Raw genomic sequence first — 25733 nt, 5'->3', positions numbered from 1 at the left:
TCCGAGGCCTAAACATCCGGGGGCGAAACGTCCGATGCCGAAACGTCGGCGCACGGGACTATCCAGATCGGGGGAGCTATACTGAGCCTGTGCTGGCTTAAAGGAGGAGTGTCAGCAACACTCGCTCGCTAGTGCTCGTGGCACTGAAGGTGCCGAGAGCCAGGCGACTGGCACCCCCTCCCTCCTCCTCAGCCAGCAGCTCCCCCAACCCTCTTCTTTCCCCACTTATGCCAGTGAGCCCCAAGGGGAGTCATGGCAAGAATTGAGGGGAGGGCCCACGGCCTCCTGTTGCAAATTGTGCATTTCTGTATAATGTGAGGAAACGGAATAAAGAAAACATCTCCCATCATCCTGTACTGACAGAAGATAATTACGATTTTGTCAATTTTATCATAAAGCAAACGGTTTCTCTTCATCAACATTTTATCATTATAATATTAATATATATATATATATATATATATATATATTTTTTTTTTTTTTTTGGGGGGGGGGAGGGGGATTTGGGAGCAATACTGAATGGGAGCTACAAGAATGTTGAGAATTGGTGGAGTGTATAAGGTTGAGAACCAGTGACTTATGTGAAGAGTAAAATCACTCGGTTTTCACCAGAATAATTTGTATGAAGCACGCCACCTTCTTTCTAAAGGTTTATTCCACTAAAGCCTCATTTCCCAACCTTTTCCCGACCCTAAGGGCACCCCCTGTAGTCAGGTCTAAGCAGTCCAGCACCCCCTAAAAACTAGTTTTTATTACTAGAAGGATCAAGGAAAGTCTATGTATGTGTGCATCGCTTCACAGCACCACCTAGAATTGATCCAACAAAGAGCAAATGAATAGAATACTCTTTAAAATATATTCCAGATTGATAACCTACAAGAGACCATTGGGCACTTGCACGTGCAGTTGCGATTCATCACGGTCTTGGATCACGTGCTGGACTCGTCATCGGCAGCTCTTATCCTCTCGGTTGAGAGTTCAGAGCTCGTATATTCTTCGATCTATAGATTATGCTGTGACCTTACACACACACACGTACGCACACACACACACACACACACACACACACACACACACACACACACACACACACACACACACACACACACACACACACACACACACACACACACATATATATATATATATATATATATATATATATATATATATATATAAACGCACATACGCACACAAACACACACACGCACACACAAACACACACAGGCCCGCACATACACACAGGCCCGCACATACACACCCTCCCACACATTAACACGCATAAACCTAAAGCGTTCAGGTAGAAACGAAAATTTGTCGGGGAAAAATAATTCATAACAAAATGTGAAATGTTTTACATATCCTACATTTTCATTTACGATGAAGCTGACTAGAGCGCAATTCATTCCTACTAAAGTATTCATCTTTTACGTTTTATTTTTGGATCCAGCGCCGCCCGCCATCTCGATTCCATGTTCAAGGACAGTCTTCCCTTCTCCGTGGATCCAGCCTCGTCCATCTGGGATCGTGTTATCAACTGGTACACGTTCTTCTCTCTTACACAGATGGTTTTGGGGTTAAAGAAATGTCAAATAAGGTCAAATCGGGTCAAGATTGACCACCAGGCGAGGTCACGCAACCAGTTCTCATTTCAATAGAGGTTATATGGTTAGGAATGGGTCATTTGATTTTCCCCTTATAAGGGGGTGGCAAGGAAGAAGTGGAAGGAGGCAAAGAAGGAGAACGAGAAGAAAAAGAAGACGAAATGGAAGAGGAATAAGAAGAAGAAGGAGAAAAAGCAGAAGAAGAAGAAGAAGATGAAGAAGAAAAAAAGATGATGATGAAGAAGTTGATGAAGAAGATTAAGAAGATGAAGAAGAAGATAAAGAAGAAGAAGAAGAAGATAAAGAAGAAGAAGAAGAAGAAGAAGAAGAAGAAGATAAAGAAGAAGAAGAAGAAGAAGAAGAAGAAGAAGAAGAAGAAGAAGATAAAGAGGAAGCAGAAGAAGAAGAAGAAGAAGAAGAAGAAGAAGAAGAAGAAGAAGAAGAAGAAGAAGAAGAAGAAGAAGAAGAAGAAGAAGAAGAAGAAGAAGAAGAAGAAGAAGAAGAAGAACAACAACAACAACAACAACAACAACATCAACAACAACAACAACAACAACAAGGAGAAGAAGAAGAAAAAAATACGATCCTCAATTCTTTCACCCGTTTTACGTCACGTCGGGACCCCGTTGTTCACCAACAAGTTCTTCATTCGACCGTGTGAACAAACGAAGACGAAGACCACATCGTCTGAGGAGGTCTGGAAGATGTCCCGGAAATAGATCTTCTCGACGAAGCTCCCTCCTACCCACACCCAGGGGCACGAATGTCTTTCCCCTCAGCAGGGTAGGAGATGTAGGTACATTAAGTGAGATTAGTTTAGCTTGGCATTATTGTTCTCAGGTCAAATGTCGTGGGGAGGAGGACGAAATGGATTTTTACATCAATTTTCTGGTCTGTGTTGCTAGAATGTATTGGTTAGGAACCCATTCTTTCTTCGTCAGGCTGCGAATTTGTATCGTGGTGGGTATGCATCAACTTCCTCAACTATTCTAGGGGAAAAAAATGTAAAATAAAAGAATGAATAAAGTAATTCTTGTTCAGGGTCATAGAGACTGTCATTTTCATGATCTCGAAGGACCTGACTGTCTGGAGGATCATCCCGATCTTATGTGGAACCACTTCAGCATCCTTCGTGGAGACGATCCCTCCTCTGACACCGCCCCCACACGATGGATTCAGCCAAAAATGAAGTGGAGCAGTTTACAAACCCTGACTGAAGGTTATTAAAGAGATCGAAAACAGATCCTGCTTGGGAAGGTCTGGGTTTTGAGGTCGATTTTGTCGCTGCTGTAGACCAGGAGAAAGCAGTTCAGAGACCACTGGTATGTCAGGAACAGCACCATGTGAAGATGGTCTTCAGTGGTGCAACGTTTCCTTCGTTCAAGACTTTATCAAGTACGTGAGATAGACTTGAATAATCTTCAGTGAAGGAAATGTTATGCTTATAAAGACTTCATCCTCCCATAGTGGGTTTCCTGGCCAGCTTGTCGGCAGTTGCCTCTCTCTTTCACCATCAGTATTACTGTGGTAGAGTCAAAGAATTCAGACAACTAATCCTACCCATAAAGCAATATCAAAGTTAACCAGAAGAGTAGAACTACGTCCTGCTACATGAAGCCCCCTTGGATGTCCTTGTCACATGCACCAGCCTGAGTAGTTTGAGTTGTTTTTCAGATCTGAACGAGTACGCGAACCTGAGTGAGTTACGTACAAGACAAGACGGTAACAGGAAAAGGAAAATGAAAAGTTGCAGCTCGTCCGGACAAGTTGTAAGAAGGGAGGAGACTTTGGGGGAAAGACCTCAGGTGTTAGTCATTCCCTTTGAATTGGATTTCGCTCTGTTCGGGCAACGTTTCACAGACCTACTCCAACTCACATGGGGGAATAATGCACTACATCTAATCTGCAGAAAACCGAAGCTATGTGCATGAAGATAGACCCTTTGTCTAAAACACTTAAGTTTTAATTATCAAATAAAAACCATAGAGAAGCCTTTGTGTCCGCATCGACAGTCAACTTCTTATATCAGGGAAGCGATAGACACCTATAGGAGAGGGTCATGTTATAGCTAGGACAGTTGAAGTATCTTTCAGCCAGTTTCTAGTAATCACCAAGAACAGTATTATATTCATCATGCTCAGGGGCTGTTTATGGACTAAGATCTGTAGCTTTTAGATAGAGACCCATTTTTCACGTCATATATCTCACAACACCAAAATACGTGTGCATAACATATGCAGAACGACTAGGTTTATCCTGTAGCCAGGCCAGCCCACGATCAAAGAGAGTTTCAAAGCAGAGGTCAGACATCCCAACATGTCCATGTGAAACGAAAGACGCGAATCACGCCTAAAGCGGACAGTCACCACCTACATTGGATTATTGTACATCCAAGCCATGGGAACAACCAATTATATTCAGTTACACTACTCCCTAGATTAGAGGTTCTCGACTCATTTCAGGCCATGGACGACCACCAGTGCCGTTAGAAAACATCGTGGACCATCATTTTTGGCTAATGATGAAAAAAAGAGTAGATAACGACATTTTAGTTTGAAACACGAGTATTCCTTACAAACCGAAAATTGAGAAATTATGTAAGATAACAGCTAACAGTTTTCGCACTGCATTTTCAATAAATTTAGGTATATGTGCACCGATATCCAGTTCGTCATCAATTACAGTGGACCACAAGAAAAAAAAAAAAAAAAAAAAAAACAGAGACCGGAGTGCAGGAGACTCGTGACATAACAAATAGATCTCCTGATTACAGAAAGCATCACAGAACCACGAGACACCGAAAATAATAGACTACCAGGCTCAGACTAGGAGACTATATAAAATAGTGTATCCTTGTCGAAGCATGTGGAAGAAGGGCCTACACGTAAACAACGTGTCACTATTGTGTACGAGTCGTAAAAGTGTAATGACGGGCTTAAATCACAATATCTACTTTTCATTATGAAAACAAAGTAGTGAGGTTTAGATTTTAAAGCAGTCTCAGAATAGTACTTCGTCGTTTTTAACAAGGGTTTCTATCCTTGGGGATAATATCGCACTAAAATAGGAGTTCAAAGAGGGTAGCAGACCCCATATGAAAATGGGAAATGTCAATAGGAAAAGAAGGAAGAGAGTAGCAGAACGAATGGAGAGTAAAATTAAAAGGAACCTGCATTCTTTTCCACAGGGGATTAGTCTTCAATCATGGAAAATAAAAAACTGTGACTCTGGTCCGTAGGGATATATCTAAAGTTTCTGAAATATTGATTACATAAATCTTGTGCTCCTATTCAGAGCAGTTGCTGAGCAGTTGAGTGGATATATGTAATCAAGTCATCAACCATTTTGGGTCCACTGGTAAAAAGGGGCCTTTCCAACTCACACGGCTGTTCCCATATTTGCCACGTTACTCATAAATACTTCTCTTTATCTCGCCCATCCTGTCTGGCCTCTGTTTCCACGCTTACCATATCTCAGTGTCCAGTCACAAATAATGTTTCACTCTAATCTTCAAGACAAACTAATCATAGTCGATGGTGAAGATCTTTTTATTACTTAAGAGCATAAAAACTAAATAAAAATTTTCATAATAACTGGTTAGAAAATGAGCGGTAAATATAGACTCCTTGCTTGAGGGTCTGAAACGTGAATTTTTCATCTAGTGTACATCGCCTAGGAATGTAAATACGGACGTGAAACTCAGAATCTGAAGAACACAGCAGAGACTAAACTAAGGACGACACAGAAAGCAATGGAGAAATCAATAGTGGGAATAACACAGGGAGAGGGGAACCTGGGTAAGAGAATATACTGAAGCAAAAGACATTAGAGGTGATACAGGAGGAAGAAAGAAAGTGGGCGGGGACAAAGAGGTGGAAGAGAATGACAGATGAGCCAAGCATGTTATTGATTGGATATGTGACACCAGATCTTAAAGGAGTCTGTTTTGATAACCTGATATCCAGAGTCCCTCTGATTGCGTCACTTGCTGCAGGACAGGAGCTTTAACAAGGGTGAAGTAGGTAAGGTCATCATATTAAGACAACAGGGAAGGACTCGCAGGAATGGATTTAGATTGGAAAAAATTAGATTTAAGAAGGAAATAGGGAAGAACTGGTTTACCAAAAGAGTGGTTAACGAAGGAAATAAACTTAGTAACCATGTAGTGAGCGCTGAAACTATCGGTTGTTTTCGGAGAAGGTTAGATAACTTTATGGATGGGGATGATAGGTGGTAATGGATATGGAACTGCCTAGTGTAGGCCTTGTGGTCTCTTGCAGTCTCCTTTATTGTTATGGTTTCATGACACCATCCACACGTGCGATTAACGTGTGACCATCAGGACAGAACGAGGCACAGGGTTGGATCCAACGCTTGCTGTCGATAAGAAAAGTATCTGAAGGACTCTGCTAACGCCTGGGTTTGCTACATGTTCGCAACATAGGTGTGGACGTAGCTGCACTTTATCTGTGTTTCTTCATTTTTATCGCTTATGTTTGTAGTACGGGTAAAAACGCGATCTTTTCAGTGTTCACAACACTAGTGTGGACATAGGTACATTTTACCCACGAATCTACGGGTGTGACACATATTGTCCGGGCCATCTATGGGTGTACCCTTATGTAAGTATGGGTCAAGAACCTCGACCCATCTGCCCTACTTTCCCATCGAACTCACGATGGTATGCAGCTCCACCCCGGTTCCCCCCACCCACCTCGCACTTCCGTCATATAAACTTTCTTGTGACGATAAATATTTTTGTAACTTCTGGCTCACTTTTATACATCACGGACCCAAATCTTTTGTCGGGATTTGTAGAGCTTTCTGTTTTCGATTCTTTTGTTCTCTTTCAATTTAATTTCTCTATTTGTCATTTCGTTTTACCCTGCAGAGAGCCAACATGCATGATTCTTTAAAGTCATGGCACTTATTCCAGTTTAATTTTCCCTGATAGAATCCAATACTTGGGAATACTTTCTGAATTCCAGTTGGAAAGCTCCTTCCACATTTACAAATTTTCAGTGAGATACGCATTATCGGTAATTTCTGAGTAATAAGTCGACAATTACTGACCCGGGGATTGAAACCGGGACCTTGAATTTCGTAATTACAATCATCGTCTCAACAACTTTCCTAAGGCGAATTCAGATTTTGCTGAGTCATCTTACGCCAACCTGAACTCGGAAGCTCCTGACAGATTTACATAAGCATTTGCATCTGTCCAGGAAAATTATACACGAGTCACTCTCACGCGGAATGGTAGTAGCTGTTGCCTCGAGTGCAAGAGGCTAGAATCTCGCAATCCGATAGCTTTATTAACCAGCGTTTCTATCCTTGGAGGCAAGGCGGCACGAGCGCTTCGGAAAAGTGGAGTTACGGTAAAGGAGGCTTGATTCATGGAGAACAGTAGAAAGAACATAAGAACATAAGAATGAAGGAGACTGCAAGAGACCATAAGGCCTACACTAGGCAGTTCCATGTCCATTAGCACCTGTCATCCCCATTCATGAAGTTGTCTAACCTCTTCTTACAACAAAGCATTAGGTGGTTGGAAAAAAAAACAAAAACAAAAAACGAAAGGGCAAAACCCTGTCAGTTGCGACAAGCCGCTGGGTCTTTCTGGGCCGACGTTGGGTCGCCTCCCTGCCTAGACAGAGCTGTCGGAAACCAAGGCAGTAATCCCGCAGTGGGTCCTAGGAATCGAACTCGTAGCCGCCTGCTTATGAATTCAAGACGGTACCCACTTTCATTTTTTATTCTATTTATTTTTTTAAGTGGAGTTTAGTCTCCAATTATAAAAGAATATTTCGTGACTGGTACGTAAGTATCAATAAAATTCTTGAAGCATGGAATGCATAAGTTACGCAGTCAATATACGCTTGTGGTTAGCAATGGGTCCTTCCATAGATCTCTATTCTAAGAAACATTGGAACTGTTGGTTGTGATGTGTTCATGTGAATCTGTTCCTGTGTTACGGCTGGTAAGATCAGTCTTCGGTTATCAATTCTCTTTATAACAATGGAGGAAAGATTGTGAAGACTAGAGAAGAATAACTGTGGGCCCGATAAAAAGAAGGAAAGTGGCGAGGAGCCTACCCCAGGAAGCGCTGAACAGCCCTATGATGCACTTGAAGTGTTAGGGCTGGTAACAGTCCCTGCTTGGAATCGGAGGGGAGTGCGGGATTCGAACCCTCAACTAAGCGAGACCAGCACGCTTCCTATTACGCCATACAGAATGTTGTTCTCTTGGGGTTAATGTGATCTAGACAATTTGCTGGGAGATGACTGTCTCCGGCGTCCATCTAACAGGGCCATCACGTGCAAGGTCACAGTACTGTGGTCGATGTGATAGGTAACAATAGCTGGCATAGTGAGCTCGCATTTACAATTGTGTGAAAACATCTTCAATTGTAATGTTATCAAGTCTCCTTAAAGTCTCAGAGACCTGCACGAAGTGTTCCCAAGTCTCCAGTTATTATATATATATATATATATATATATATATATATATATATATATATTTATATATATATATATATATATATATATTTATATATATATATATATATATATATATATATATATATATTTTTTTTTTCTTTTTTTTCTTTTTTTTAGAGGGGGGGTGGACAAATTCAAACGTTTCAAGTGGTTTTCGTAGGATTTGTTCCTTATAACCAGTTTTGTCACTCTATTGCACCCTTCCTAATCTGTTAACGACGACTGAAAGAGATGAGCACATTCTAAATGTGGGCGGACTATTGATCCTACTTGTCTAGCGAGTTAGGGTTTGGATGAGCATAAAACAGCGGAACAAGGTATGTAATCTCGATCGACATTAGTCCCAGATTTATGACACCGTCGGTATTGACTACCCGTCAATATGTCAACTGTGAATAGCTGTCATATTACAAAAATGTGAATCATGTTTCATAACTTTCCTCATTGAGGACGCAAAGAATGTCCACGGACCCACGAACTGAGGTTGGATGAATGTAAAGTGTTGCAGTTTTAAGGTGGCGGCACACTAGGCTAGCATGCTACTTGTTTTTGCTACTTCGTTTGAGTTGAAGCGACTTCGGTTAAAGTATTCTAGATTTCCGTAAGAATATCTCAACAACGTGTCTAACATTCGTATTCTAGGTTTAACTTCTCTTAGTTCATTCAGCTTCTCATTACACGAAGCAAGAGCAAATTGACATTTGGAAATCTGAAAAACCAAAAGATCGTAACCGAAGTCGTTTCTACTCAAACGAAGTAGCAAAAGTAAGTAGCACACTGGCGAGAAACTGCTAATGTGCTGCTACCTTTATTCCCAGATATTCTTGTAATATTAAATTCCTTTTGGTCATTGGTGAGAAGGCAACAAATCCAATAACTTTATTACCCTTGTGATGTCCCCCCTTTCGTATCTCGGTCAACATGTCAAGTGATGTTAAATTGAAGTATAATTGACTGCTGTATTTATTTTCACATTGATTTTGACCATCACAAAATGGTTCCCCAATCTGATATCAGTTCCCCTCAAGAAAAAATTAAATCGTGAAAATATCTACATGATCTACTGCCTCTATGCAACCAGTCTGGTTCGCTGCCTGGCCATAAGTTTATTATAACTTTGAATATATTCTTATGATTGCACAATGCACTACATCTTATTAGTTCACTTTGCATACATACAAACAATTCTCGTTTCACTATAATTTTGGACACGCAGCCCACCCCATCACTCATTCACGATTCTCGTCAAATGTTGTGAATTTGGAAAGCTGCAAAACGACTTCGCTTACAGTCTAGACTTCCCTAAGTCTACAATTAAACAATGTGCCTAATATTCTTATAGGTTTAACTTCTCTTAGTTTGTCGCTCAATTTCTCAACATATGACGCAATGGTAATTTGACATTTGGAGATCCGAAAAATGACAGATTGTAACCGAAGTCGTTTCTACTCAAACGAACTCACTTGAGTCGTGTTGGTGTGACCGGTGCACCTTAAGATCTTCCAAAGTCTGCGTCATATGTCAACATTCCGTTGGCGACATCCTTTTATTTTGCATTAAACTTGTCCTTTTTCAATGTATACACTTAAGTGGGATCTGAGCAAAGTATAGTTATCAGCTTTTAAGAGAGTAAGCAGCAGACGCTGGGTGACTGGCAGAATCTGTAATGAAACACGTCTTGGCAGTTTCTGTAATCAATTACATGAAATGCGTTGGTGTTCAGCCCTTCATTATCTGAAACCAGATATCTTGCTGAAGACGGACGTCCACGTGTTTTTTTGCGAATCTGTGGAATAACTGGAAAGTACCGCGTACACATGTGAGTGAGAATGGACATTATATTGGGTCTTATTTCTCCATTTATTTTGAGATAAAACCCTGAATAGCCTACACACTCAAATCCTTTCCACAACCTTTTGTCAAACTCAAAAACCCAGCGGTGGCAAACTCATCGTAGTCTTGTTATTCGCCAGACACCTGTGAACGCTGACCCAAACCTTATTTAAGTGTCCAGGAACTTAAGTAAGCGAAGTCTACAGTATAGCCTCACGAAAGACACACGCGTCCGCGCGGTAGTCAACACCAGCTCCTGGGTAGATCTGTGACCTCTTGGGGAAGCGGTACTTTAGTTGCCCTTGCCATGGGTTTTCAAATCGGGGTCCGTGACACTTTGGCAGGGGGTCCGTGAGAGCCATTTGGCAACACTGACCACCGGCAGCGTACGAATATACAGCGGCCGACAGGAGTGCAAGAACATAAGAACATAAGAAAGGAGACTGCAAGAGATAAGGCCTGCACTAGGCAGCTCCATATCCATCACCACCTGTCATCCCCATCCATAAAGTTGTCTAACCGTTTCTTAAAACAACTGATAGTTTCAGCGCTCACTACATGGTTATTAAGTCTATTCCATTCGTTGACCACCCTATTAGTCAACCAATTCTTGCCTATTTCCTTCTTAAATCTAAATCTGTCCAGTTTAAATCCATTACTGCGAGTCCTGCCCTGTTGTTTTAATATGATGACCTTGTTTGCATCGCCCTTGTCAAAGCCTTTGATCCACTTGAGCACCTCTATTAGATCACCCCACACTCGGGTAAAGAACACAATGATTTCTGTTATCTCTGTGTATTGATCATTTATGTAATTATATTTTCATAGTTAATTGTTATTTTGTGTTTGTGTATGTCCCCTTTTGTGTCAGCCAGCTATATGATGGGGTCTTTAGTTTAGCTTCTGTCATAAAAAGGGATCCTTGGTTGAAGAAAGTTTGAGAATCTCTGTCCTATGCTGTGTTCGTGTGAGATGGTCACGGCTGCATGGACCCTCTTTGGTGTAAGGTCACTATCTGGAGCTTGCTGTATTTGAATCAGGGCCGGTCTTGTGTTGGAGGGTGACCTGAACGTGTTGGAGGGTGACCTGAACGTGTTGGAGGGTGACCTGAACGTAAGGACTATAAAGTCCGCATTAGAGGACATCTATCGGCTGTCTAGAGACATCGTCCTAAACCTTTAAGGGAGTCAACGTTAATCATGATATTACGTCAATTTCGTGAAAAAGATATACATTTCTTATAATGGCATCAAGACCAAGTGGTAAGATACAAACTCCATACAACGTTCCTGTCCTCTAGATGTCGGTATTCGAAGGTATATGTCAAGTTTAGATGTCAAACCCATCACAACCATTTCTTTCTCTCCTCTCCCCCTATCACATCTGACGTCCTGATCTGCAGACTTCTTGTGCAAATGGTTTTTGATCCTAATCAAGACAAGAAACAGTGGATAAAGAACAAAATAAAAGGGCAGTGGAGGTCTCTTCCCTTCACTGAGTAAGAAAGAGAGAAAAGAGAAGACAATAACACAAAGAAAGTGTTAATCAAGCATTATTTAGAATAGGCGTTGGTGTTGAAATATTTTCTATTTATTATCTAATCTCGCCAAATGGAACGTGGCTATTTTCTATTTGTTATCTAATTTCGTCAAATGGTACGTGACTAAGGAACTTCTGCCTCACCTTAGACCAAGGACATCGTGCCGAAGAAATGGAACCACAGCATAAGAAGACTTCATGGAGGACCTACTAGAGAGAATAGATTCAAGAAGTTGAACGTGATCAGTATTTTCTTTAAGTGAAGATTAGCCTCCAATCCTAAAAGAATGGTGCGTGACTCTGGATCGTAGGGGTGTCATTCAAGTTCCTAAAATGCTGACTGCATAAGACTCAAACAGTGAAAACCCCATTGTGAGGTGGAAAGGCGAGAGAGGATTTGTGTGACCGAAGCGAGACGGCCATGCATGTTCCACTCCAATTCCTAGTCACTTCGCCTTACGAGAACCAAGGGACAAAAAGAGGGTAATTGACACACTTCAACCCCCCCCCCCCCCCCAAAAAAAAAAAAAAAAAAACAATATAGAAAATATAGAAAATAGAAAATCGTCAGACAGCGTTGCGAGATTGTCCACAAGGATAGAAGCGCTGGTGAACTAGTCTAAAACAATGCCAACAAACCTGAAAAAGCTTCATTAAGCGTATATGGACTGTAAGCATTCTAGAATACTTCAAAGTAATCCAATTCTATTCCCAGTATCTAAAAATCACTCAAGAGCCATTATCCATGATTCATTATTATTCATCATTTACAATTAATTATCTATTATTCATTGCTTATCATCTATCATTTACTATTACTATCTATTACTTATGATTTACTACTTATTATTGGTTAATTTATTCATTCAAGTAATTGTCTGTTTATTCATTCATTCATATAATCATTAATTAATTCATCTGTTCCTTTATTTATTTATTCATTTATTCAGTCATTTATTTTCTCTTTTTTTTTTTTACACTGTGCAGTACCAGCATGCGTTCCCTCAATAGCCACTTGTTTCAGAGCAATCAGTGACGAACAATGAACAAAGGAGGGCATTCGCGTGGCGGTCCAAAGAGAGTATGAACCGCCCTGGAATTATGAATGAACGCCAGCGCCATTTGGCAACCCGTGGGAGGCCCTTCTCAGTATATGAGCCCCCACGAGTCTCCAGTGACGTCATCCTTCTTCGCGGAAAATCGCCCGGACGATCACAGGCCACGCGAGAGAAAAAAATAGTTTGTCCTTTTTTTTCCATTCACGCTACGTGGCTTGGATTAGAAGTCAGAATATGTTGGGTGTGGGATTTCGTAAGGCGTGGGATTGTAGGAAAAGCGTGTTTAATTTTGGAAAACATTTTCTTGAATGAAGAAAGAAGCGTGTTTAATTCTGGAACATGTTTTTTGTGGACGAAGAAAGAAGAAGAAAAAGAAATCATATTGGTTCGGAGGGAAGATGAAGGTACATGAGCTAAGTTAAAAATAAACACATTTAATCAGGACAAGGACGTGGGCAAACAAAGAAAGCGGGAAACGGAAAAGGACGAAAAAAAAAGTGAGTGAAATTAATTTCTCACTGCAAAAAAAAAACACACACACACACAATGGGAGAGCCTGGATCTGCAACGCACCACCCGTCCACGAACTCGACTTCGAGTTTTTCCTCGAAGTTCGAGGAAGGTTCTTCATCGTTTTCTATGACTCCACGCCACCACCAGTGGAGTATCCGGCCTTAGGTCTCCACCCTGACTCCCTTTCCCAGATAGTCACTAATCCTACCTCATGGTTAGTAGGACTTCAGTGTATATAAGAACGTAAGAACATATCAGTCGCTTTGATCACATATGAAGACCTAGGTACAGAACAGGAAAGAAAACATTAAATGGAGGACCAAGTTCACATATCCTTCTTCAGTTGTTCAAAAATCGAGTCCCCGTTCGAACCCATTGAATATCTTAATCGATTTATATCTTAACTCTCACTGCCGTCCAGCGATTTTATTCAGCTGAGGGAAAATCCCTTAAGGAAACTAAAGGTTTGGCAGACTACCTCGATCGACAGTTTTGAATGCCCTGCATGTATCTTTACTCCCTTTGCGACCAGGTGATTTCATTCAGGCCGCGCGGTAGCCCAGTGGATACCGTGTCGAACTCATGAGCAAGTGGTCATGAGTTCGATTCCCGGGACCCGCTGCGGGCTTTGTCGCGTTGGTTTCCGACAGCCTTGGCCAGGCGGGGAGGCGACCCAATCATCGGCAAAAAAGAAAAAAAGATAAACAAATAAATGAATAAATAAATAAATATATATATAAATAAATAATATTTTTTGCGGCAACTGACAGGGCTTGCCCTACCAGGGATTTCTCACTTCCCACTTTGTGGGAAGTGAGAAGGTGAGTTTGGTGAGTGAGGAGAGACACTCTTGAGGACTTCTGGGTTGTGAACACTTTGCCCTGGGCTTACCTGGACCTTGGCGAGCTCCTGGGCAGGATCCGCCACCAGGTTCTCCCCGCTGACGACATGGAGCCGCGCTCTGGGGAAATGCTTCAGCCAGCGCTGCAGATGACGCGCGTAGAGCCCCACCGAGATGGGTCCCCAGTCAGCGTTGACTAGACCTGTGGAGGCGTTGACGAAGACCAGGTCTTCGAAAGGTCTCCTCACACCGTGATTGCTGTGGAGAGAACATAAGAACATAAGAATGGGGGGGAAATTGTAATAGACCATAAAGCCTACACTAGGCAGTTCCATGACCCTTACCACCTGTCATCCCTATCCATAATGTTATCTAATCTTCTCTGAAAACAAACACTTGTGGTTACTAAGTCTATTTCATTCTTTAACCACTCTGTTGGTAAACCAATTCTTGTCTATTTCCTTCTCAAACCTAAATTTGTCCAATTTGAATACATTACTCCCAGTCCTTCCATGTTGTCTTAATATGATGACCTTGCCTGCTTCACCTTTCTTAAAGCCCTTGACCCCGCACTTTTCGTCTTACCGGAGTGTAAGTGAAGGTGCTAAGCCTGTCTTCGTATAGTGAATTTGTAAGCCCTTCTATCTTTTTGGCCATTCTCCTCTGTACTGATTATAGTGAATTAACATCCATTCTATAGGACGGAGACCAAAACTGCATCGCATAGTCAAGGATGTGACTAATTATCACTGGAGGAATATTGCATGCAGTCTCGTAAGACATGGAAATGGGTGCTGGGACGTAAGAGGTAAGTATGTTTGCGCCTCGTCAGGTTTACCTGATTCTTTATTCAGACAATACACACTAAGTTTGTTGACCACAGAAACATAATTTTACATATTAACAAAATAAATTACGAAATCGTCCAATATAATAAGTAAGTGGACGCAACTATATTAATTACTACAACACAAGAAACACACGCGTATGCACACACACGCACACACACACACACACACACACACACACACACACACACACACACACACACACACACACACACACACACAATCGACTCAGCACCCTCGTACTACATGCACATCCTAAATTAGTAACTTTACACTTAAACCATTTGCACATCCAGTCTGACATACTGGGATGCACTTGCATGAAGGAAGGCTAGGCCTGTGTGGGAGACAGAACTTACTAAGGCCCTTAGGACCTTTGCTAAGGTCCTCCCACCGGAACAAGGTGGGGAAGGGGTAAAGGGGGGTAGGGGGGGACGTTCACGCTGCAGGATGAGAGGACGCAACCAACTCACCATCTTGAGTGAGGAAAGGAGAGGGAGAAGATGAGGGATGGATCCCATAACCAAATGTAAACATAATTTCCTCCAGGGTGGGCTGTCACCTGACAACTACGTCATCGTTACGTCACAGATTGGTATTTCCATTTCGTCACCGACAACTAGCGTTTCTATCCTTCGGGGGGGGGGGCAACACCACAACGTAAAGGAGTCATAGGCTTAGTTTTTTTTTTTTTTTTTGTAAAGATAGCTGAAAAGAACCGCTTACAAATAAAAATAAAAATAATGATAACGAAGATAAAAAATAATTGAATAGAGATCTGCCTCCAATCGTGAAATAATGCTGCGTGACTCTGGTCCGTAGGAGGTGTCACGAAAGTCACCCCCTCCCGCCCCCGCCCCCTCCACCCCCGAGGTACTGACTGCATAAACTTTCTGCAGAGGACGAGGGGGGTCGATGCTACGTTCGTGAGAAACACATAAATGAGACAATTACCAAGGACAAGCAAGGCGATATCTTCGGAGAAGACGGAGCTGGAGGGGGAAGGTGGGGAGGGGGGAGGGAAGGGGGGAGGGGGAAGGGGGGAAGGATGAACTCAGTAATTGTCAGGAGCTGGAGAAGGGCTGATGCAATTTCAATCTTGGAGTTACAGTGGGGGGAAGGAAGGAAATCGTTATGTGAGTTTCATGTATGCCTTGGGTGTGCGTGGGTGTGGGTTTGCGTGAGAAAGAGAAAGAGAGAGAGAGAGAAAATGAGAGAGAATGAGAGTGAAAGTGCGTGTTCGACAGAATTAGACTATTCGATAGTGTTTTTGAGAATTCTCTCTCTCTCTCTCTCTCTCTCTCTCTCTCTCTCTCTCTCTCTCTCTCTCTCTCTCTCTCTCTCTCTCTTTCTCTTTGTGTGTGTGTGTGTGTGTGTGTGTGTGTGTGTGTGTGTGTGTGTGTGTGTGTGTGTGTGTGTGTGTGTGTGTGTGTGTGTGTGTGTGTGTGTGTGTGTGTGTGTGTGTGTGTGTGTGTGCGTGTGCGTGCGCGTGTGTGTGGAGAGAGGGTTGAGGAGAACGAAGTGAGGCCTGAGGTAGACAGAATATGTCTCCATTTCCATGATTAATTATGATTTCCCAAAGCCGTGTATCATAGTCAGCGCTGGCAGCTGTGCATGGAGGCAGGTTGGTGAGGAAATCACACGGTTAGGGACTCGAAAACCGGTCTTAGGGGAGTCTAATCCAAACAGCTTCAGTCTTGTAAATATAAAAAAGAAAAGGGCACTCGAGTTGTAAAAGTACATTAAACCGTTCCCATTTTTTTGGGGCAAATTCGCTCGTGTTTGTTTACTCTGCTAAGTTAATTTTTTTTTTTTTTTTTTTGCTTATTTACTCTCCGTTTTTAACTTGTCCAAAACGCCTTAACACCTTCCACCTGGTTCTTGGAATGGTCTCTTATTCTAGTCGCTTCTTCTCACTCTTGAGAGAGAGAGAGAGAGAGAGAGAGAGAGAGAGAGAGAGAGAGAGAGAGAGAGAGAGAGAGAGAGAGAGAGAGAGAGAGATGGATATATATATATATATATATATATATATATATATATATATATATATATATATATATATATATAGAGAGAGAGAGAGAGAGAGAGAGAGAGAGAGAGAGAGGGAGAGAGAGAGATAGATAGAGAAAGATAGAGATAGAGAGATAGATAGATAGAGAGAGATAGAGAGATAGATAGATAGATAGATAGATAGAGGGAGATATATATATATATATATATATATATATATATATATATATATATAGAGAGAGAGAGAGAGAGAGAGAGAGAGAGAGAGAGAGAGAGAGAGAGAGAGTGAAATTGTCCACGAAGACAGAAACGTTGGTAAACAGCAGCCCATAACAACGACACCTTCCACTGTTGAGCCGGGATATGTATTAAAAGGCTGAATGTAGATATCTATGTCAAACTTAATATTTTTTATTCTATTTAATTATTCATTTTTTAAATTACTTATTAATTTATTTACTTATTTGCTTTGTCTCTACTTTTTGCGTATTTTGTATTTTGTGTATTGGTAAATAAATATGTTAGTTATAATAAATTTTTTATGTATTCACTCTATAATATTAATCAGAATAGTTATGCGGCCAGTGCTCGTCATTCTCCAAGTTATCTGGCCCGCAGTGGGGAAAAAAAAGAAAAAATGACGACCCCTGGTATAGAATGAAATAAGTGTACATTTATTTTTGTCCACTGTCCTGTCCCTATTTCGGGATGTAAACTTTAAATCTCACGGGGGACGTGTATCTTTGTCTATGTAAGGTTCGTTTCACACGTATCGACTTTTCGCCGTGCGCCGTCCACGACACGACGTCGTGCTTTCAAATAACTACGGGTGTCTATGGACGCTTTCGCACGTCACGACCCCACGCGTGAAAGCGTCCATAGACACGGCGAAAAGTCGATAAGGCGTGAGACAAGCCTAACTGAGCTTTGTATCGGCCGGCGTTCCTTCGCCGTTGCCGGCTGCAGCAGGGCCTCTGCATAGGAAAACGCCAGGCGTCAATCACCTGGCGCCGACCAGAATAAAGACAAACGCAGACGCCAAATAGTTATTTGTAAGTCTTCCCTCCTCGCTGAATAAAATCGCCTGCAGACAGACAGAACAAACCTAATCGTCGAACTTCAGTCCTGAAGTGTTCGTGAGACCTGACAGGGGGTCTCGGTCGAATATGACGTCGTTCAGGGTAGGGTCCTCCCTCGCCCCTTTGATGAATCCAATCGCTAGTCGTTCGCCGGACGGAAAGGGGTCTGTATTCGTGGGTTCGGCCTTCCGGGCAGCACGCGCGGCCGCAGATGCAACATTTATAAGGGACTTCGCGTGTGAAAGCGAGGCATAAGGCCGAGGTGTGTGTGATTGGGGATGTGCTGCTGCTGACGCCGGTGCTGCTGCTGCCCCGGTGGTCTCGTGAAAGGCAGCTCTTTCCTTACCGGATGAGAAGTCACAGTTCATACACAGATCGGGGTATGGGGGAATGCAGTGACCTTACACACACACACACACACACACACACACACACACACACACACACACACACACACACACACACACACACTCACTCACTCACTCACTCTCTCTCTCTCTCTCTCTCTCTCTCTCTCTGTGTGTCTACGTGTGTGCGCGCGCATCTATGTGTGAGTATGTGTGTGTGTGTGTGTGTGTGTGTGTGTGTGTGTGTGTGTGTGTGTGTGTGTGTGTGTGTGTGTGTGTGTGTGTACTCACATTTACCTATTTTTAGTACACAGGAAAAGATCAACACTCATGGGGTCCTGTCTCTTATTCTCGAATTATCATGCCTAGCTCCAAATTAATGCAATGCATGGTTCCAACTTGGTGTATATCCTTAATTTCCAATTATCATATTTAGATTTGAATTCACGTAATTGTTCCAGTTTGGGATATATCACATAAGTGTGTGTGTATGTGTGTGTGTGTGTGTGTGTGTGTGTGTGTGTGTGTGTGTGTGTGTGTGTGTGTGTGTGTGTGTGTGTGTGTGTGTGTGTGTGTGTATGTGTGTGTGTGTGTGTGTGTGTGTGTGTGTGTGTGTGTGTGTGTGTGTGTGTGTGTGTGTGTGTGTGTGTGTGTGTGTGTGTGTGTGTGTGTGTGTGTGTGTGTGTGTGTGTGTGTGTGTGTGTGTGTGTGTGTGTGTGTGTACGTCTGTGTGTATGTGTATACATGTACGTGTGTGTGTGTGTGTGTGTGTGTGTGTGTGTGTGTGTGTGTGTGTGTGTGTGTGTGTGTGTGTGTGTGTGTGTGTGTGTGTGTGTGTGTGTGTGTGTGTGTGTGTACGTGTATACATGTACGTGTGTGTGTGTGTATGTCTGTGTCTACGTGTATGTGTGTGTATGTCTGTGTGTACGTGTATGTACGTGTGTGTGTGTGTGTGTGTACGTCTGCGTGTGTGTATGTACGTCTGTGTGTACATGTATGTACGTGTGTGTATTTGTGTGTACGTGTGTGTACGTGTATGTACGCGTGTGTTCGTGGGTGCACACGACTCCACAACCCTGCATTTGTCTTCGGATACATGTGCGGATGTGTCCGAGCATAGAATGTTAAAAATACCCGCGCGTTGTTCCGACCTCTCCTGGATTCGTGGCGGACAACTTGTTTACATATACGTATTCGCAAAGCCTCTGTACATTTCAGGGGCTGGAATATGCAATGGATACGTGGGAGATTGATGCAGGGGAGTATACAAGCATGATATTCACACGGACAGACATCCTAGTGCAGAGGTTCGGAATATGTTTTCATACATAGACCCCTTGCTTATGCAACACTGTTTCTCTGCCTCCAGGGGAGATTTCTATCAGTGAAGGGAATCGTTTGGCATCGGCTCACCGATTCAAGTTTTTTTTTTGTCTTTTGGAGCAAACTGGAGACCTTGGAGAACTCCCAGAACCCACAAAGTTATGGACTGCTGTTCAACAGCGATTCTATCCCTCTGGAAAATCTCAGGTTTGGGGGTCCCTGTCTGGAGGTCCTGAAGGACTTCTAGGACCGCTGAGGTTATCGACCTGTAGTTTACCAGCTCTTCTATCCTTGTGGATAGTATCGCGGTTCCGGTGGATCACTGTCTTAGGGCTTGGCTTTGATGAGGCTATTCTTATTCGTTCCATAAATCTGTGAGCGAGTCCTGTCCTCTTGTATAATACATAAATGTCGTGATATTTTGGATTTGTGGTACTTTGACGTTGGATTCCCGCCTCGCAAGCCACTTTCTGTCAGTTTGGTCATTACAAAAGTCCCGTATTCGAGAAGTGTTCACTGATACATTTGAAGTAGTTATTGACATCAAAACTGAAGTAATTTCACTGATGCTAATAACCAATTTGCATTTTTTTTTGGGGGGGGTTGTTAGTATTGTTATTGATTCGTTTCTATATAGGGTATTGATAACATAGATTTCATGGAGTCAATACCTTAAAGACCTTAACGACACTCCTGCGGACCAGACCCACGCATTGTTAAAAAATAAAATAATTAAATAAATGATAATAATAATAATAATAATAATAATAATAATAATAATAATAATAATAATAATAATAATAATAATAATAATAATAATAATAATAATAATAATAATAATAATAATAATAATAATAATAATAATAATAATAATAATAATAATAATAATGATAATGATAATAATAATGATAATAATAATAATAATAATAATAATAATAATAATAATAATAATAATAACAATAATAATACTTTAAACTTCTACAATCCCTCCTTTCTGATATTCTTCATCTCTCCTTCACCACCGCTATGACTTCACCTCTTCGATGTTTTTTTTGTCCCCCAGGACAGAACCGATTCTCATCACCTCTTCCTGGGGAACGCCTCGAGACGGGGCCAGACTGTCCAAATCAAGGGGCAGGTAGTGATAAAAAAGAAAAGAAGAAAAGAAAGGAACAAAAGGTGCGTTTCTGTGAAAGTGTCAGTCTTGACTGTCGAGATTCCTAAAGATCATTCTTAAAGTAGGATATATCATAACAAGGCTGGGGACATCCTTAGTTAAAAGACGCCTCAGCTACCCTCGCCCCACCCCTCCAGTGCCTGAGTCGACGTCTAAGCGTTATCTTGTCCCTCGCCAGGCCATTTTGTTCAGCTGAGAGGAAGACCCTTTTTGTGCGCCTCTCACGACGTGTGTCCGCCACCAGGTGATTTTATTCAGCTGAGGGAGAGACCCTGGGACGTGGGCGGGGGAGGGGGTGCACCCTTAGCCCGCGTACGAAACCTGGCGCACTAACGGCTTCCGGCACGCGAAACCCAAAGCTCACATTACAAAAAATAACTAATGAATCTCCAACTTTGTTTGTATGACCACTGGTAACAGCATGATGCGCTGGGCGGCGCTGCAGGTTGGGGCCCTCATAGGTGAAGGGAGAGAGGGAGGGAGGGAGACAGGGAGAGAGGGAGGGAGGGAGGGGGTCCCATACTTTGACTCCGTTGGCAAGCGAGAAAATTTGTTTAAAATTTTTTGTCTGACTTCGGCACCCACACTTAAAAAGGTTGCCCACCTATGCCCTCAGACTTGAAGGGACATCAAAGGGTTAATTCAATGGGTTATTCTAATAATGAACTCGCATTTATGAAAATTAGAGGCATCATTTAAATGACATTGGTAAGTTGTAAATCTGCCAGACCCGGGGAGACTTTCAAGATCGTGTTTTTGTCCTCCGACCCAGATGTGTTGTGTTTGTGGGTGTATGCTGATAGCACTGTGCAGTCTGTAATGTATAAAGAAAAACACTCGTTTTTTTTTTACGAAAAGGCTAGTGTCAATCCACGACTGTGTATACACACCGTTGCGTAGTTCATGATTAGTTCCAAAAGTTTATCAATCAACTATCTGGTAAGTTTACTCTTATCATAAATGTCAAAGTGGTATTTTCTGATGTTGCTCCCTCACGCTGCAAAAATGACACGCACAGTTAACTAAACTCCATTGTGTCATTAATCTTCCTAAATTTGGAGAGAGTTAACTGATTAATTCTTTGACAGCTATATACCATAAAGGTGAGTCCTAAAGTCAGACTTAATTATTCAAAATTATATATATTTTCATGAAACTTGATTAGTTGAAACTAACATTGATGACGTCACATATTTTCTATATTTGACGACATGACATCACGACGTGGAGTATCAAAGAAAACCGAACTCATGTTTCTCTGTTATCCTGTTTTGAGGAGAAAATGATATTTCCAAGACGAATATTCTCATATTGAGAAAGGAACAAGGACAGTGGTCAACAGCATACCATAAGTTGTACATAACGATCAACGCGTTGTTTACAGAGTACAAGATATCGATTCCTTCGTCGTGTATGGTCGAGGCGTTCTTGAACTGCAGCGAAATGGCTTCCACGGCCGCTCGCTGTCTCTCACTCTGTTATGAATGTTTCAAAGCAAGCAAAGGTCTGTTAAACAAAGACATGTTTGAACGCGTGGCAGTCTTAAAGACTCTAAGATCGTGGATCCGTCTTGCTCTGTACCAACTTCGTCGAAAGGAAAAATAAATATCATACGAATAAGAATACTTGGGTTTTGATCAGTCGTTCCCTTAACTGGGGTTGTTTGGAATCAAAGTTATCTTCAGAGAAGGTCCACAAACTGAAAACCAATCTTAGTAGATGTCAAACGACTTTATTCAGTGATTTTAAGAGCCTCGTTATCTGTTGCCAACCTATTTCATTCATCTGAGGGATGACCCAGAGGTAGAATGATTACAATAATGGGACTAGCACACACAAGCTTTCCCACGTGAATGACCACTACTAGAATATTCTAGAATGCAATTAGGCATAATGATCTTTAGCCGTGGAAAGCACATAATTCCTTACTGGCGACGAAGTTGGCAGTTTTCGTCGTTCAAACAAACTGCAAAACGTTGTTTCGCCGCGCACGATGATAAACGCGTCTGCAGAATGTGTCTGAGGTCTGGTAAGAACTAAAAAACGACCTGTCACACAAAGAAACCTCAAGTTTGAGAGCTCCAAGGTCTGCCCCGAAAGCCTCCTTGCCCAGCTTGCTTCCTCACGCACTCCATGCTTATGTGCCACTGTTCCATAACCTTCCAGGTCATAGTGAAGGGAGAGAAATAAGAAATAAGAGGAAAAGGTGATAGGAATGAAGTTTTGATCCGAGTTGTCCATTAGAGATATTCTAGGTACATAGGATCTAGAAGAAAGATGGATGGAAAGAAAAGAATCTAGAATGCAAGGTAATTCTTAAATAGGGCCAGGAATACGGGAGGGGAGACAAACTAACTATTCACTAGCTGAGTCTTTTGAATGTGGAAGGAAGTCAATGCTAGTGGAGAATATTGAATTATTTATGAATAGAGTTTTCAGAGAAGGGAGAAGGTGAGGAGCGTACGCCTGGAGGCGCTGAGTAACTGTGGCCGGAGCCGTCACATTTGCCTACGCATTTCTTGGACTGTTGGGGCAGGTAATAGTCACTGATGGGAATTGAAGAGGAATGCGGGTTTCGAACCCACTACTAAGCGAATACGAGACCAGGACGTTTCCGATTTTGCCACCAACGCACTGGGAAAGGAGAGTGAGAGGGAGTGAGAGAGAGTGAGAGGGAATAAGGAGCGTGGGAGAGAAATATATTACATCGACGAAGTTTGGAGGTCGAAGAATTTGGGGCAAGTCTTTGGGGGGCGGAAGAAGATGAATACAGCATAAAGGTGTTTATTCGGTGAAGGAATGAAGTTTTACTTTGAACCAGATGATCAAGAATTGAGGACGCAAGCAAAAGCAACGCGGGAGATTGCAAGATATTTTACTTTGAACCAGGTGATCGAGAATCGAAGACGCGAGCAAAGGTAACGTGGGAGATTGCAAGATCGTTGCTGGCGTGTGCACAGCTGGTGACATCTTTGGTTCTGATATGAAAATAGAGAAAGTGGGAAGAGATAGATAGAGTAAAGATTGTAATCCGCATGGCTTGACACCTGGGTTTCTGTGAGGAAGAGAAAATTGGATCTGGGGAAGAAAAGGTGACGTTTCGTTTGATTGAAGGTTGTGAATATTGCAGAAGTGAACAGAAAGAGGGAGGGGATAAAAATGAAGGAGAGTGCAAGAGACCGTAAGGCCTGCACTAGGCAGTTCCATGGCCATTACCATCTATCATCCCTATCCATAAAATGACCTAATCTTCTCTTAAAATGAATAGTTGTTTCAGCGATCACTATATCATGGTTACTAAGTCTATTCCATTCGTTAACAACTCTATTGGTTGGTAAACCAACTCTTGCATATTTCCCTCTTAAACCTAAATTGGCGTGGTTGTTCACAAAAGATTGTTCAGAGTAGAACAAACATGACTTTTATATGTGAACAATCCTCATACGTCTACAAACTGTGATCCTCAAGAATAAACAAACATCTTATGGAAACGAGACACATTAGTTTGGTTCCGATGTATACCACACAGGACCGCGCAGTAGCCCAGTGGACATCGTGTGGAACTCATGAGCAGGTGGTCTCGAGTTCGATTCCCTGGACCCGATGCGTGCTTTGTCTCGTCGGTTCCCGACAGCCCTGGCCAGGGAGGGAGGCGACCCAATATCGGCCTAAGAAGAAACCAGCGGCTTGCCGCAATTGACAGGGCATTACTCTACCAGGAATTTCTCAATGCGTGGGAGTGCGATGCTGAGTTTTGAGTCAGTATTGGGTCAGTTTTGAGTTTCCCTCGTGGTTTGGTATGAAAGAATATCGTACTCTGAACTTAGTTAATCTGTTGTCACTAAATCCAAAGTTTTCTTCATTTGATTTATGATTCATTTGCTCTACTTTCGCGCATCGCGATCAATAGATTTAATTTATTAGCCTGTTCTGCCGCTTCGTACACAGCTATTAGTAACTGTCATTAATAAATGCTATTAAACAGCCTCGTACACGGTCATGTTCCGCTGTCAACTCGCGAAGAAGAAAAAAATGAAAAAAGAAAAATGGGAAAACATTGGTCCATCTGCTTCAACGAAAATGCGAAGCAGCACGAAAGCGCAAACTGTGGCAGCAACTCTGGATCGTATGCACACACGGAATAAGGTCGTTTTTTGCGACGGTGCATGGTTTCGGAATCCGCGATTTTTGTTTATGCATACGGCGGCTAGTTTTGAAACGTATTACCCCCCCCACGCCCCCGCACCCCCAAAAATGTGAAGACGTTGCTATTTCGTTTGATGTATAGTTACGAGGCAGAGGAAGAATCTAGGTGAACTCTGGTTTATGAGAGGAATGAATCACGGCCAGGAGTAGGTCTAGGGTACTGAGTCTCTGTCTGGATGTTTTCGGACCCTCTGGGACCCGGAGGGACGTCCAGAAGGGATCCACCCTCCGGAAGGTCATGGGAGTTGACGGACGCCATACAATCTTATTCAGGTATAATTATTTCTTATTTTATTATTATTTTATCTATTATTATTATATTATTATTATTATCTATTACTATTATTATTATTATTACTTATTATTATTTTATTATTTCATTATTCTATTCTATTATTTTATCATTATCTATTTAATATTTTACCAACTCGAGGACGATGAGCGACAGCATCGCATAAGGCATAAGGTTATGGAAACAGAAGCCAACCCCTTGTGTACCGGGTGTCTACCATCTTGGTTGCCGCCAGGCGTTTTCAATAATTTCCGTGGCGCCCCCTTGGTAACAAAGACGCCAGGAAGAGAAGGGGGAAAATATCGAAAAATTAAGCAACACCTTTAATGTATATATGTACACACACACACACACACACACACACACACACACACACACACACACACACACACACACACACACACACACACACACACACACACACACACACACACACACACACACACACACACACACACACACACAGATATATATACATATATATATATGTGTGTGTGTATATATATATATATATATATATATATATGTATAATTTCATTCACACAGAAAAAAGTGAAAAAATA

General features: G+C 42.1%; 1 protein-coding gene across 2 annotated transcripts in view; it reads right to left on the bottom strand.

Moving 5' to 3' along the window:
• Positions 1-25733, bottom strand: part of LOC143034487 (heparan sulfate glucosamine 3-O-sulfotransferase 6-like) — a 180202-nt gene that overhangs the window by 59604 nt on the left and 94865 nt on the right. For both annotated transcript variants that reach the window (XM_076200601.1, XM_076200600.1), the window contains exon 5: positions 13939-14146. In XM_076200601.1, coding sequence (XP_076056716.1) covers positions 13939-14146 — 208 coding nt within the window. The remainder of the gene's footprint in view (positions 1-13938; positions 14147-25733) is intronic.

This window comes from Oratosquilla oratoria, chromosome 17 (assembly GCF_046742065.1).
Source record: "Oratosquilla oratoria isolate Oo_2021 chromosome 17, ASM4674206v1, whole genome shotgun sequence".
Lineage (NCBI taxonomy): Eukaryota > Metazoa > Arthropoda > Malacostraca > Stomatopoda > Squillidae > Oratosquilla > Oratosquilla oratoria.
The sequence above is the reverse complement of the archived record's forward strand: the minus strand, read 5'-3'. Positions and strand labels throughout refer to the sequence as shown.